The 14,799-nt window shown below is 38.1% G+C and overlaps 1 protein-coding gene across 1 annotated transcript in view; it reads left to right on the plus strand.

Moving 5' to 3' along the window:
* The first annotated feature begins 344 nt into the window (after nt 1-344).
* Nucleotides 345-14,799, plus strand: part of NAF1 (nuclear assembly factor 1 ribonucleoprotein) — a 35,463-nt gene continuing 21,008 nt past the window's right edge. Inside the window, exons 1-2 of the mRNA XM_016200258.2 lie at nt 345-835; nt 5,326-5,500. Of these exons, the coding sequence (XP_016055744.2) occupies nt 483-835; nt 5,326-5,500 (528 nt within the window). The 5' untranslated portion in view covers nt 345-482. The remainder of the gene's footprint in view (nt 836-5,325; nt 5,501-14,799) is intronic.

The following is a 14,799-nucleotide window of genomic DNA, read 5'->3' on the forward strand; positions in this document are numbered from 1 at the left end:
GCTATCAATCAACCAATTTAACCGAATATTAGTGAAGTTTACTAAAAGTGTTCAAGATTTCCTGGCTCGAGTTTCTGAAGTACAGAGACTCGCACGATCACATCTTCGCTTGCAAAACAACTGCCCCAGGCACAGGACTGAGTGCAGCCACCTGACGGTGTGGTTGAGCCGCACACAGGTCCAAAGCTGCAAACGGGGAGCTCAGGGCCGCCCGAGGTCCCGCTCCTAAAGGTCCGGCGGCCGGCCCCGCCCCCGCCGAGCGCGCTCGCGTCCCGTTACGTCACGCGCTCTCCCGGAAGTGCCGCTGAGTACACGCCGGGGGCGTGTCTCCCGGTAACCCCGCGTGTAGTTACCGGAGAAGCGCGGAAAGTGGGGCCCAGGCGCGGTTCTAGCCACTGCGAAGGTGGTTGTAGTTCCAGAGCGAGCCGGCAGCCTGTCCAAGGCGAAGAACCTGAGCCTGCCCGGGCGTCTGCTGAGACGCCATGGAAGTGGTGGAGGCCGCCGCCGCTCAGCTGGAGACTCTGAAATTCTGCGGCACGAGCCTGGGGGCTGGCCAAGGTGAGGCGGGGCCGCCCCCGGACTCCGTTCCCGTCCCGGAGCCGCCGCCGCCACCACAGTCGGACGAGGGGTCCCCAGACACTGAGCAGGACGCGGAGGCTCCGCTGGCCAGGGAGCGGCCGCCCGAAGCCGTGCCGAGCGCAGCCGTCGGCGGGAACCCCGCGCCACAGTTGGGCCCGGAACCTGGAGGGAAATGCGTCACCGGCCCGGGCGCTGCGGAGCGGGTGCCGACCGCGGACTCCTTGGAGACCTCGGACTCGGATTCGGACTCGGAAAGGTCGGGTGCCTGCGGTCCCGAGGCTGCTGGGACGGGGCCTGTGTCACCTGCGGGAGGATCCGGTGCCCGGGGGCCGAGACGGGCCCGCGTGCGCCCGGGAGGGAGGGGCGGTCCCTGAAGCTCCCTGCGCACGTGTTGACAAGTAGCCGGGACCGCCCATTTCTGGGTGTTCCCTGCAGATCCCGCGGTGAATCTGAGCCCGATAATCAGATCTCTCGCCCCTGAATTTGATAGTGTGAAAGGTGCTATGTATAGATCGTGGCATTTTCATTTAAAATATAGAAAACCTGAGGGTTTTGGATGATTTCCATAATACTTAGTTCGACGTGTCCCTTTGTGGAGATAACTTTTGAGTTTTGTGTCAGATCTTTTATTCTTCCACCAACTTTAGCGTGTGGTCGTGTTTTTGAACCACATGAGTTGAGGATTAGTTAAAGGATTTTATGTGTTTACAAATCGGCTCCTGGCAATTTTGTTAATTATTATAATCCTTGTGGGGAGCATGTGTTCGTGAAATTAACAGGACGTTGCTATTTAGTAGTGTCCTGTGCTCTGATTCCGTTTTGTAAGGCCTCCCTCCCCTGCCCCGCCTCCCTGTATCTTTTAAATGTCACACTTCTGTGGTGGGAGGGAACTTAAGTAGGTCGGATGTTCCTTACCCACACTAATCATTGTTTACAAATTTACAAGTATTTGAGTGTTTTGTGGGAAACAGCACACATGAAAAATATGAGTAAACATATCAATAAGTAGAGTTGGTGAAAATTACGGTGAAGGGACAAGCACAGCACCAAGAAAGTCTTAGTAGAGCCCAGGCCTGTAGGACACTGTTGCCATGTCAAGGTTTTAATTCTAAGTGCTAGAGAAGCTGTTGAAGGATTTTAAGCAGAGCAATGGCGTGCACAGGTTAACATTCTAATAAGCTTTGCTTTGTAGAGGAAGAATTGAATTGGGTTCAAGAGTAAAAGCAGAGAAGCCAGAGTGGAAATAGTTGAAAGACTTTGCATGAGTCCATGATGTGACCATGGTTGTGTCTGGATTAACATTTTGAAGTCACACTGATCAGGCTTGCTAATAGATGCGGCAGTGGGCTAGACAAGAGCCATCAACTGGGTGGATTGTGGTGCTATTTACTAAGATAGGGTTGGAGACCAGTGGGGATGTTTAATTTGGCCAGTTACTATAAGATTTCTCTGACAGCCAATTGGAGATGTCAGTCAAGCAGTGGTAGTATACTGAGTTTAGAGTTTGAAGGACAGTTCTGGGCTGGAGATGTACATTTCAGCATCATTAGATTTCAGATAAAACTTTAACTTTTTATTAGGGACATTTTCAAACTTGGAAAAAGTAGAGAGTAATATAATGAATGGACATATACTCATCACTGAACTTGTTTCCAGTATTTTGCTAATCTTGTTTTATCTCACATTTCCAACTTTTTCTTTTAACCTGGTAGTTTTACAGCAAATCTCAGTCAGCACGCCACCTTACCTGTAAATTTTTTATTATGCATCTCTAATTGATAAAATACTTTTTACATAACTACCATGTCATTATCAACCTTAGTATAATTAATTCTAATTCCTCAATATCACCTGATGCTCTATTTGTATTTAGATTTTTCTGGTTGTCTGAAGGTTGTCTTTTAACAGTTGGTTATTTGAGGTAGAATTCAAACAAGGTTCAAACTGTGCATTTGAATGTTATGTCTTGTTAAAGTGAAGGGCATATTTAAAGTCATGAAGACAGAAGACTCTACGTGAGGGTGGAATACCACCGTAGCATAGTGCATGCCAAAAAGTGGGTTTTTGAGGAAATGAGTGGAGAACCATGTCAGATGTTGCTGAGATGTTAAGTAAGATGACAGAAAGATGTTTACTAGACTTGGCAACATGGAGATTATTGGTGACCTTCTAAAGGAATGGTGGTGATGGAAGCCAATTTAGGGGTAAAGACAGAGAAATAAAAGTTTTGAGACAGGATGTGTTAACAACCCTTTTAAGAAATTTTAAAGGGAGAAATGAGCCCATAGTTGGAGGGATTAAACAGAGGTACTACAGATTGTTAGTATGCTGATGAGATTTCTCTGGGATAGAGGGAAAGATTCATACTACAGTAATAGGAAGCAGTTCACTTGCAAATGACATGGGTTCCTGAGCCCAAGGGGTGAAATTGGCCTTTGCCCATCTCCCCCTGTAACAGGAGGAAAGACAATACTTGCCAGAGCTAATGTCTTGGTTTCAAGCCCTTCATAATCCAGCTGGGAAGACATATTTATCAATGAATTATGGTATAGTATGGGACAGGCAGTTTGATAAAAGTGCCCTAAGGGATAGGGAAGGAAGTAAATAATTCTACTTCGGGTGGGTAGGGGGTGGCTTTAGAGGAGGTAATATTTTAGTTGAACCTATAAGGAGAAATAGAACTTCTCTACATTCCAGTCAAAGGAAATAGCACAAACAAAGGGAAAGTTATATGAGCTTCTTTGCTAGATGTGTGTGAGAAGTGATATAAGATGGGATTATGAAGGTTACCAGGAACCTGATTGTAACAGTCTCTGAGATGTCATGCTAAGGAGCATGTCCTTTAACTTGTACACAGTGTAGATTTATGGGGGGAAAAGTTAAGGTTTTTCTGTGTGTTTTAATATTTTCTTAATAAAAAATAAGAAGAATAGTCCAAACCCATAAAGCCATCACCTTGATTTAACAATTATTAACATTTCAGAACTATTAGGTTCACATGTATACATTATTGAGCCATTTTCAAAGTCATTTACACATGATACTTTATTCCTAAATAGTTTAGCTCTCATTCTTTAAGAGGATATTTTCTTACATAATCATAATACTATTATCACATGTAACAAAATTAATAATTTCTCACATCTAATGTCCAGTCATGAATGGTTGTTTATTTTTTTTAAAATGATTGAGGTAACACTGGTTAATAAAATTATATAGGTTTCAGGTGTACATTTCTGTGGTACATGATCAGTATATTGCATTGTGTTCCCACCATCCAAAGTCAAGCCATCTTCTGTGACCATATATTTGACCTGCTTCCCTCCGGTAACCACCATACTGTCATCTCTATCAGTTTTGTTTGTTTGTTTTTCTTGTTTGTTCATTTGTTGCTTTGTTTTATATCACACATATGAGTGAAATCATATGGTTCTTAACTTTTTCTGACATTTCTCTTACCATGAAATTCTCAAGATCCACCCATGTAGTTGCAAATGGCAGTATTTCATCTTTTCTTGCGGCTGAGTAGTAGCCCATTGTATATTTGTACCATATCTTCTTAATCCAATTACCTATTGAAGGACACTCCAGTTGTTTCCATGTCTCGGCCACTATGAATAATGCTGCAGTGAACATAGGGATTGCTTGAATGGCTTTTTTTAAAGCAAAGAGTGTGGACTGATTAAGATGAAAGGTCATGAGAGGGTGAAGGTAATAGCAAGACATCAATAGGGTGAAGGGGTGATTGTTGTGGGGAGAGACTAGTATTTACATCACTTATACAATTATTACAGAAAAGCATGTGAGAAATAAGTATTTGAAATAGGAGTAGCGGTGGAAATGGGATGAAGTGGAATGGGAGTGATGTTTACTAATCTGAAGATAGGATTTTATCGTTGACTGTGAGAATGCAGTAACTCAAAGTGTTTCCAAGGTTTCTACCTATAGTAACTGGATTAAAGACTAAGTAATAAAATAGAAGCTCAAGGAGAGAAGTGATTCAGTAAGGAAAATACAGGGGTTTTTTTCCTTTTAACTTGTTCCTAGTGTGAGGTAAAGCGTAGGTCATTCATACTGAGGTGGCCTGGAGATTAGAGATTAGGGCTGGAATTTAGAGATATCAGTGCTGAAGATTTAGGAGTTATCTGCATGTGGATGGTGACTGAAAACATTGGAGTGCATGAGCTTATCCATGGGAAGAATACAGAGAGAAGAGAATAAGGATGGGACTTTCAGAAACAACTTACAAGGAGGTAGCCAGCAAACAAAACTTAAACTCAGAGGAGGGTTACTGGTAATAAGAATTGCTGTGGAAGTCACAGGCTAAAGGAGTTTTCAGAGAATAGAATGGTCAACAAGTTTGGTAACTTTTGAGTTTTCAAGTTGTCTAAAGACTCAGAAGAAACTATTGGCAATTAAGTGGGCTGGTCATTGGTGACCAATAAGAGATGTGTATCAACCAGAGCTCTCTTCTGTCAGGGATTTGTCACATACTTAATTATATGAAGACAGATGTGTGATGTATAAGGCTACTGTAATAGGTGGGTTGCAGTTATAGCAGGGGTTTTGAAAATGTTATTAGTGGGTTAAGGACTACTCTCCAAATACCACAGTCAACTTCAAATGCTAGCTTTTGAATTATATTAGCAACAGTGAACATGTATTCAAGTAGATATTTCCTAGTCGAATAAATATGTTAATACCATCATATTACTTACTAAGTTTTCAACTTTTTCTTTCCTACAGTGAGACAGATTCAGATAGTTCAAGCTCTTCATCTTCCTCATCATCTTCCTCATCTTCCTCTTCCTCTCAAATATTGCTTCCTCCAGTGCTGTCCGATGGAGAGGACGATTTACAAATTGAGAAGGAAAATAAGAATTTTCCTCTTATTAAAACAAAAGATGAATTACTTCTTAACGTAAGTACTTAGATTTGTTACTAAACCTAATTTGGATGTTCTAAAATATATTGTGGCACTAATAGTGATCTCATTTGCCCTGTATCTGATCCATAAATTTGAAGACTTCTAAATTTTATTGGGCATACTTTTGCCATGCCTTACCTTTCTTAAGTAAAAGGGAGGATTGTTTGGAGGATTCATCTGGATAATTTCTAAGGTTACTTCTAACTGTAATACTTGGTAATTGTTCTTCCTGGGGTATCAAAATTATTGGAAGTGCTGTTGAATTGTGTGAGTATATTATGCTTGGCTCATACTAGAAAATTACATTTTTGGTGGGAATATATGTTAGCTTTTCAAACTTGGAACAGTGGGCTTGTCCTTTCCTTTTTGTACCAGTACTGAGGGGGATCTCAGGGAAGGATGGAAGAGGCAATTTATAGTCTTTATTTTTCAATTTTGTATTCTTTTTCTTTTTTTTATATCAGAACATGCTTTTAAAGACACTTTGCATTGTGCACACATTCATTTAAATGTTCCCAAAGGTGCTCAGCCTCTAGCCCAATCAGAATCTTTGGGGAGAGGCAGACAGTTTGGCAAAAAGACACAGGTTGGGGGTGGGAGGCAGCAAACGGAGAAAGCAGCCTTCGACTTAAAGATCAGTCCTCAGTTTAAACGTCAGCTTCAGGCAGTTGGCCTCAAGTGGAGTCAGGGTCCAGCGGAGGAGCAATTTTGTATTCTTGACTAGCTGTTCACTTTATAGTCATACAATTAAGTAAACTTACTAAAAGTTCTTGGTTCTTTAGACCTCTCTGTTGCCAGAAATAGAGGAATGAGTTCTCTGGTCTGCCCTCATTATTTGACTTAGGGCTCTGAAGAGTGTATCGGGAACCCTCAGGCTCAATGGCAGAGAAAGACAGTCCTTGTCACCCCGGGTGGTTTGGCTGCAAGTAATCAGTCTCTTTAAGACTGTGTTCTCTGTCACTCAGTAGGTATGTTTCTGCATTGGGCTGGCAATTTGGCTACTGATTGTCCTGTATGAAAGTCATGGGGAGGACTTTTACTGGTTTACATGGGGCCTTGTACACAGCCCTGAACAAATTACCAAGGCTAGTGGAATGGGTATTTGTATTGCTTGGGCATGAGTCATATAGTCACTCCTATTTGTGTGGGAGAGTATGTAGGCAAGTGTGTGCTTGAGAGAAAGCACATGGGCTAGTGTGAGGGCGGGAGTGTATAGGAGCAGTTGCCAGAAAGGGAGTATGAGTGTGTGCATGTTTGAGAAGGGTAGGGGTTGAGTGGGTGGTATCAACCCCAGGCAGACCGCAGGAATGGGTTCTCTGTCACAGGAAAGGGAGGCTTATATGCTTTTCAGAGGGGGATGCTGTCAGTCAGTAATAGTAGTTACCCACTATAGAGGGAGAAAGGGGAACACTGGAAGAAGTTACCACATATAACTTAGGTTGCAGTTGTGTGGTTGTGAACAACGCAGATGCAAATTACTTCAAGAGAGTGGGGATTTGCTCTAAACTAGCATAGGAAAGCCATTAAGAATTAGGGCAGCTGTGGACGATGGCCTTGCTGTTTGTTTTATCTGCCTCTTGAACATTCTCATAGTTTTCTGAGTGTCATTTTTTCTTTCTTTACTGGCTGGCTTCCTCTGTTTACTTGTAAATTCATCTTTTTTATTCTAGCTTGTACATGGATTTCTGTGTCCTTGGGTCTAAATCTAGTATCTTCTACTTTCAGCCTCCCCGTGAACTGGCTAATTAGATTTCTATTTCTTTGATCACTTTTGGGATAATCCTATTTCTTAGCTCAGATTTGTTTTTTAAGAAAATGACAATTCACTCCTAGGAAGTGTTCCCTCTTTTGTTATAACTCTAGTTGGTGTTGTATGTATTGTTTTGTTCAGGAGACACCAGCTAGGGTTAGTGGTAACAAAATATGTTTTCTGAAGAAAATTAATGAGGTATACTATCCATGTTGTCTTTGCTTAAAGGTATATACATCAATTAAAATGGGCAAAGCAGTTAAAAAAGTTTGAGAGTTTGTGCTGGATCTTTAGCGATCTCTACAACATAGACATGCCCAATTTAACCAAGGTTTATGTCCTACCTCTTTATAAAGTGTCTCATTCTAGACAGGTGTCTATTGGTCTTCAGGTATGCTGAGCTTAATTTTTACCTCCATTTGGTCTGTTTCTCAAGCAGGAATATTGCCTCCTTGTATCTAGCCTATTCAATCTTTTCTGTTGTTGGAAAGTTAGATCCTGGTGACTTAAGTACTAAACTGTTGCAGATCTCTAAGTGGAAGTATATGGAAGTGTATGGGTGAAGTAACCTTGAGATTGTACATTTAGAATTAAACCTTCGATAATTGGAACAGTCTCTTCACAAAATTTGGTTATAACGTGAATGAAAAGCATAGGTGAGGGGAAGAGGAATAAAAGAGGGATTAATCACTTAAATAGGGATTAGTCAACTATAGAGGCAATGGAAAGGAAGAGTCTAATTGGCTCTTTTCATAATGCCATAATTACATAATATGTGACATTAAATACTACCAAGTGGAGCTATGCTTTTTATTTATTTATTTAAACATAAACCCTTCTTTAATACTGAGAAGGGTTTATATATAATCTGCACAGTGAATGTAAAGCAACATATATGGCCTTGGAACTACATTAAACCACATAGGGTTTATTTTGTGTTTCAGTGAATTGGAAAATTAGATTCTTTTTGAAAAATCTTCTCAGCAATTTATGCCCTGAACTCTTCATTCAGATAAATATCACTAAAAATTTAGAATCATAAAAGCATTTATGGAATTGTGACATTTCAAAGCCTTTTAATTAGAAATGAATTTTATAAATTAGTGCCCATTGTTTCTTTGGTTTTTTTTTCTGAAAAGCCGAAAGGTTTTATATAACATTTAAAAATTTTGATTACAGTGCTTAGGATTACAATACTGCAATAAGGATAATAATGTGTATTTGTATATAAAATACAGCATGACCAAGGAAAAAAATTAATGGTTGTAGGCAATTTTTGGTAAATTTACCTTCATAATTTGGAGACTGCCTATATTATATTTGAAAACAAATGTTCTTTGTAGTTAGATTGAATACACTGTATTCCGTTTCTGATTATGGCAGTGCAGACACATATCCTAAAACATTTTAGCATGAGGATATGGAAATATCTGGCAGATTACAGTGCATTATTTCATATCTTTTTGATCTCTCACTTTCTATGAAATTATATTGCACTTGGTTTACACTTAATAATTGTTTACTGGATATGTTGTTTTCAAGACCTAACTTGGTTTATAAGTTTTGTCCTAAATTCAGGCCTTTTTCAACATCAACTTTTTATGACTCTAGATATATTTGGGTTATTATATTGTATCTTAGAATACTGATGGCACTTAATAACATCCTTTTCAAAATGCCTGATATTTAAGAAATGATTTATATACTTGAAAGAAGGTGATCTTTATTAATATTTGGAGCTCTTTAAAAATGCATTTTTGAAAGATACTAATATTTCGTGTTTCATTGCACAAAATTATTTCAATAAAGCTTATATTAAGCATTAACGATCCCTTAAACTTCAAATAAAAACTGTTTTATTCACTAGAGTATCCATTTATGTCTTGTGTATATACACATATATGACTGTTACACAGAAAACATTGCATTTATTAGATTCCCCCACTCCCCAGTAGATTTTAATAAGTGAGTTCGTATTGCTTTAGAGAATAAAGACTAATGTCTGTTAAAGAGGAATTTAGCTAGAGAGTGAGCATACACACTTATGCCAAAAGCAAAATAACACTGGAGAGATAATGATTGCACGTCAAGTGAATGGTACAGGATAAAAGAAATCATAAGACTGAGTGAAAGGGGTCGAGGAAGGCTCATGGCTTGAACTGAGATTGAAAGATGGATAGATGACAGGTAAAGAGAATATTAATTTTCCCAGTGAAAGGATGAGGTCTGTTGCTTGGCATTTATTTTTTCCCAGTGTTGGTTACATAGTAGGGGCTCAGGGAAGGTTTCTTTGTTTATTCATTCATTATCATGCATACAGTACAGCTAATGTCAGTTCTGAAATGGACACTTTTTTACATTTTAACATTTTTGAAAAGTTGGGACTAATTGATGACATTTTTACAATTATTTGGTGGTGCTTTTGTCTTCATGGTGTATAAAATCAGTCTTAGATTTGATGAAATATGGCCTCTTTTTATCTAACATAAAAGACAATGCTAGAATTAAGTTTTTTCTTAGATGGATTATAATTGTATTTTACTTTTATGTGAGTCAACTTTTTTAAAAAATATATATTGTTATTGATTTCAGAGAGAGGAAGGGAGAGAGATAGAAACATCAGTCATGAGAGAGTCATTGATCGGCTGCCTCCTGCAGGCCCCACACTGAGGATGGAGCCCACAACTGGGATGTGTGCCCTGACCAGGAATTGAACTTCGATCTCCTGGATCATAGGTTGATGCTCAACTGCTGAGTGACGGCTGGCCAGGTGTGAGTCAACTTTTGAAGGAATTCTTATGAACTTTTTTCTGTGACAGTAGTTTTAGAGAAAAACAGGATGAGAACATTGTATTTATAAAAGTAATAATAATAAAAAAATAAAGACTATAAAGAAGTGTTGACTTTTACCTTTTAGGTGAAAATATTTAATGGGCTAGTCTGAATCTGAGTTTAGTGTTATATACAATAGGGTAATTAATGAGGGCAATTACTGCTTACTGATGTAGCTAAAAAATAGCTGAGTTCCACAGAACACTATAAAGGTACTTTTCCTGGAGATGTTGATGAGTTAGACTAAATGTTATATGTGATCATAGTTGACACATTTAGTGTACAGACCAAATCCATTATTTTTTCCAATATGTTTTACCAGCTCTAGGGGATAAAAAAGTTTCTAATAATGGCCCTTAGTACTCTAAGGACTGGTCCTACTTCCCAACCACATCTGAAAAGGGAAAGCTCACCTAATAGCATCAGGTAATTGGCAGCCACCTGCATGTCATCTATTCTTAAATGATATGAGAGGATAATTTCATTACACTTTCCTCAGTTTTAAAAATTCTCCCCAAACTAGGAACAAAAAGGATCAATTGCCATTTGGAATAATTGATTCCTTTCCCACTACCCCCTGCTGCCCTTTTTTATATTTGTGAGTGAAAACCGAAATCAAGGTTCTTTAATTTTGCTCAGAAGGTCATCAGATTACTGATTTTTTTTCTTGCCCAATAATAGCCTTCAAAGAGCTAGGGAAGTTAAGGCCATTGTTAAGTGTGCGTGGCATCTCAGAAAGCCATTTTGACCCATTAGCTCCTTCAATTTTTGTGCTGGAAGACATAGACACCCATTTTTTGATGGGTGTATCTACAATTTAATTTTTAATAGGGTTGAATTTTGATGTTCTGTTCATTTGACTATTTTGCCTAACTGAATGATCTTGTAGGCCATACAGCTGTTTGAGAATCAGAATAAAATAGTATTATAACAGACAAAAATTGCTCTTTTATGATATTTCAGAAGTGTAGTTAGGATCTTGCAATTCTTTAGTACTATAGTTAGGAGTATTATTACAGAATCATAGTCATTTTGTTGAAGTCTCATATATAATTGTTATATTTATGCACTGTCTTTTCTTTTTTAAAAAACAATATATCTTTATTGATTTCAGAGAGAGGAAAGGAGAGGGAGAGAGAGATAGAAACATCAATGATGAGAGAGTCATTGATCAAGCCCGAAACCCAGGCACGTGCTCTGACCGGGAATCGAACCCCGATCTCCTGGATCCTAGGTCAACTCTCAACTGCTGAGTCACGCCCGGCCAGGCTATGCACTGTCTTCTTGATGACATGCTGTTAAACATTTTTAATTGCACTGTTAGCCATTTGTATAAACTCTTCAGAATTTTTGCTTGGTTTCCTCACTATTTATATAGATAAGAAAACTGAGAAAGAGACTTGTCTGAGGTAGTATAAGTGGGGAGGAGCAGATTCAGAACTAGTAACAGGTAGGTTCCAGTCTGTTATATTTTTAGTACTTGAGGAATTTAACATTGGACTTTGATCATTTGGACTTCCTGATTATTTGGTTTCTGAATAATAATGTATATTTTGCATATTTTGTCATGTGAAGGATGATTGTATCATCTAATGTAAGATTCCTGAAATTGTATTTGCTTGGGCCACATTGCCTCTTAATAAAGCCTTTGACTTAGAGCTATAGAGCATCTAGGAAAAAAATGATTGAATTGCTTTAGTATGTTGAATTCCAGTAGCTCATTTGCAAGATTCTGTGATGTGTCTGGGTCTTTTTGTTTCCATGTGGTCTTTTCTTTTGCTGATGATATGAATGAAATATTTTGCTTTTAGTTGCCTACTCTTTGTTATTGCATATAGAAGTATTGAATAAGTATGTCCAGAAAATCTATTTTTACTCTTGATTTTTGAGTCTGTAAACATATTCATTTTATTTAAAATATAGTATAAATATTTATCTCTAGTTGCAGATACTGTACTTTGAAAAAAGATATTTAGTTTCATTTTATTTTTGGGAAATAACAGTTATGAAAGTAGATGTATATCACAAATCTTAGTTTCCCAAGTGGAATAATCAGGTTAGCATTAAGACTTCATAGTCATGGTACATGCTGTTAAAATGTGGTCTTAAAATTATACCTGTATTAGTCACCAAAAATAGACTGGTGCTATTCATTCCTGGTTATGCTTGTAACGGAGGGCTCTTGGATGTATAACAGTGTAAAGCAGTGCTGTCCTATAGGTCTTCCTTCAGTGATGGGAATGTTGTATATCCACTCTGACTTAATACGTTATTAAGCCTTTGAGCTTAAGCTATTGTTTTAAGCTGTTGAGCACTTGAAATGTGGCCAGTGTGATTTAAGTCTGCATTTAAAATTTTACTTAATTTTAATTAAATTAAAAAAAACCAAATATAGTGTCTAGTATTGGATAAGGAGAATAAAATTATTCTTTCCCACCTACTCATCCATCTTTCCATGAAGGTAGTAGATAACCCAGGCTCATATTTTAAACTTCCTCACTTGTAGTAAATAGGCATCTGTTATTTTCAGTATGTTTGATTTTTGCTTATTATATCATGAAGGAGCTTTTTCTATCCCAGGTTTCCTTCATTGCCTCTACCTTTAATTTTTTAGTTCATCAATATGCATTTTATTTCTGATTCTTTATGTTATATTCTCTGTGTACTGTCAAAATGGTAGTGTTCTTGCCGTATTTTTTTCCTTATTGGATGGGGAGTGTATCTGTGTTTTTCTTCTTTTCTGTTCTGTCACACATACACATCCTTTCCTCACTCAGAAAATCAAAGTGATTGATTTATTCTTTAAGGAGATTATGAGACCTATGAGACTAAGGAGATTTATTTATTATCTTACCTGGGGCAGCTGCTGTGTTATCAGGAAGCTAGGTGTTAATCTAATAATTATAATAATGTTTGCTGCTGCAAACCTGAAGTATCTGTTTATCAATAGTGGGCAGTGAAGCTTCCTTTGAAGCCTGCCTTTTTTACCAAGGTTGGGTTGAGTTTCTTTTATTCCTTGAGAGTTCTCTTTTGAATTCTACAAATTGTATTTCAATATCTGATTTTTGTTCTGAATGAAAAAGACCTCTTCTGAGATTTTTGTTTAGCATGGACTGATGGAGAAAAGTCAGTTCATTTAGTAAATATATACTAAGCACCTCTTATGTGCTAGTGATTGTCCTGGGTGCTGTAGCAAGGAGCAGGACTGGCCAGGTTCAAATTTTTGTTGGATTTATTGTCTAGTTAGGAAAATAGACTTTAAGAAGTAAACAAATAGTATGTTAGACAGTAATGTGTTTACAAAAAAGGAAAGCAGCAGGGTAATTCGATAGAGTGACGAGGCTTATTGGTGGTGTAGCACTTTAGATTTAGCCATTAGGGAAGTGAAGGTGATGTTTGACATCCAAACATCAATATACAACCTTTTATTGCCCCATTCGGATGTGGCAATCCAAGGAACTTTCCCTTTCAACCTTCTAAAGGTCTCCCTCTTTGAACATGCCAAAGTCTTACGGAAACCGCGTTGCTTGGGTGAATGCCTGTTAAGTTTGGGATATTGCTCCCCTTTGCCCTTTTCTACATGCTCATTTGAAAGGGACAGATGCGTCCTTTCTCCCTTGGTCAGTCCCAAAATGTCTGCCATTTTCAAAGCAAATATACTACTTGATTTAACTGGACTTTCAAGGGCAAACTGTAACAGGCTCTCAACCTGGAATTGTACAGGTTTGGTTTCACTTATTGATCCCATGTGTGTCTTACATGTTTTATGTACAGTATTTCGTTCTTTATATAGCTTTTGTGTTCTGCAGATATTTTGGATAGAGATTTTATGTACAAAATGTTTATAGGTAGATCTGTTACTATTAAGAGACAACTAATGCCTTAATTGGCTTCTCTTAGGAATGCTCAGGAAATGTTATATACATTACTGTGTTAAGGACTACTGGGATCACTGAACTGGAATTAGAGTATGGCGGTGATCACAGATAGCAATGTCTGTGTCTGTTCTTTCCCCTAAGTTTGGTCCTGCATGACATCAGAAGTATTCCCCATTTGTAGCAAAAGGAATTAAGGGGGGCTGCTGGATTGTTTTTGACCACAAGTATCAGTCCCTGCCTACTACAAATATTCTGGCTTTGTGTATCTTCCCCTGTCTTCCTCGTGCTGGATGTCTCATAAGATACCCTTAGAGCACAGCCTTCATCAGACTGATCTGCTCAACTTAGAGTAAATTATAATGATCTCAAAAGATGATAAAAAAGCATTTGATAAAGTTAAACAGTCCTTTCTGATTTAAAAAAACAAACTTGATGAGGTAGGAATAGATGGATACTTTCTTAATCTTATTAGAAAGAAATTCTAATCAAGATGCATCATTATGCTAAACATTTGAAAAGTTCCTAATAGAGTCAGACATCACAATTGCTTGACACTTGACATTCTGGAAATACCAACCAATGTTGAAAAATGAAAAGTATGATGTACTAATACTGAAAAGAAGGAGTACTTATATTTTTAAAATATGGTAATATGGTGAATACACAAGAAAATCACTAGACACAAATTTCAGCATGATGTTTTCTGGTTTTAAACAGTACTCTATAAAGAATCCATTTATAATAGCAGTAAAAAATATTAAGTAAATAGTAACTTATGATAGCAAATATGGTACAAAATGGCTTTGAATAAGCCTAAGGACTATATAGGACCT

The sequence above is a fragment of the Miniopterus natalensis genome, chromosome 4 (genome assembly GCF_054644295.1).
Source record: "Miniopterus natalensis isolate mMinNat1 chromosome 4, mMinNat1.hap1, whole genome shotgun sequence".
Classification (NCBI taxonomy): domain Eukaryota; kingdom Metazoa; phylum Chordata; class Mammalia; order Chiroptera; family Miniopteridae; genus Miniopterus; species Miniopterus natalensis.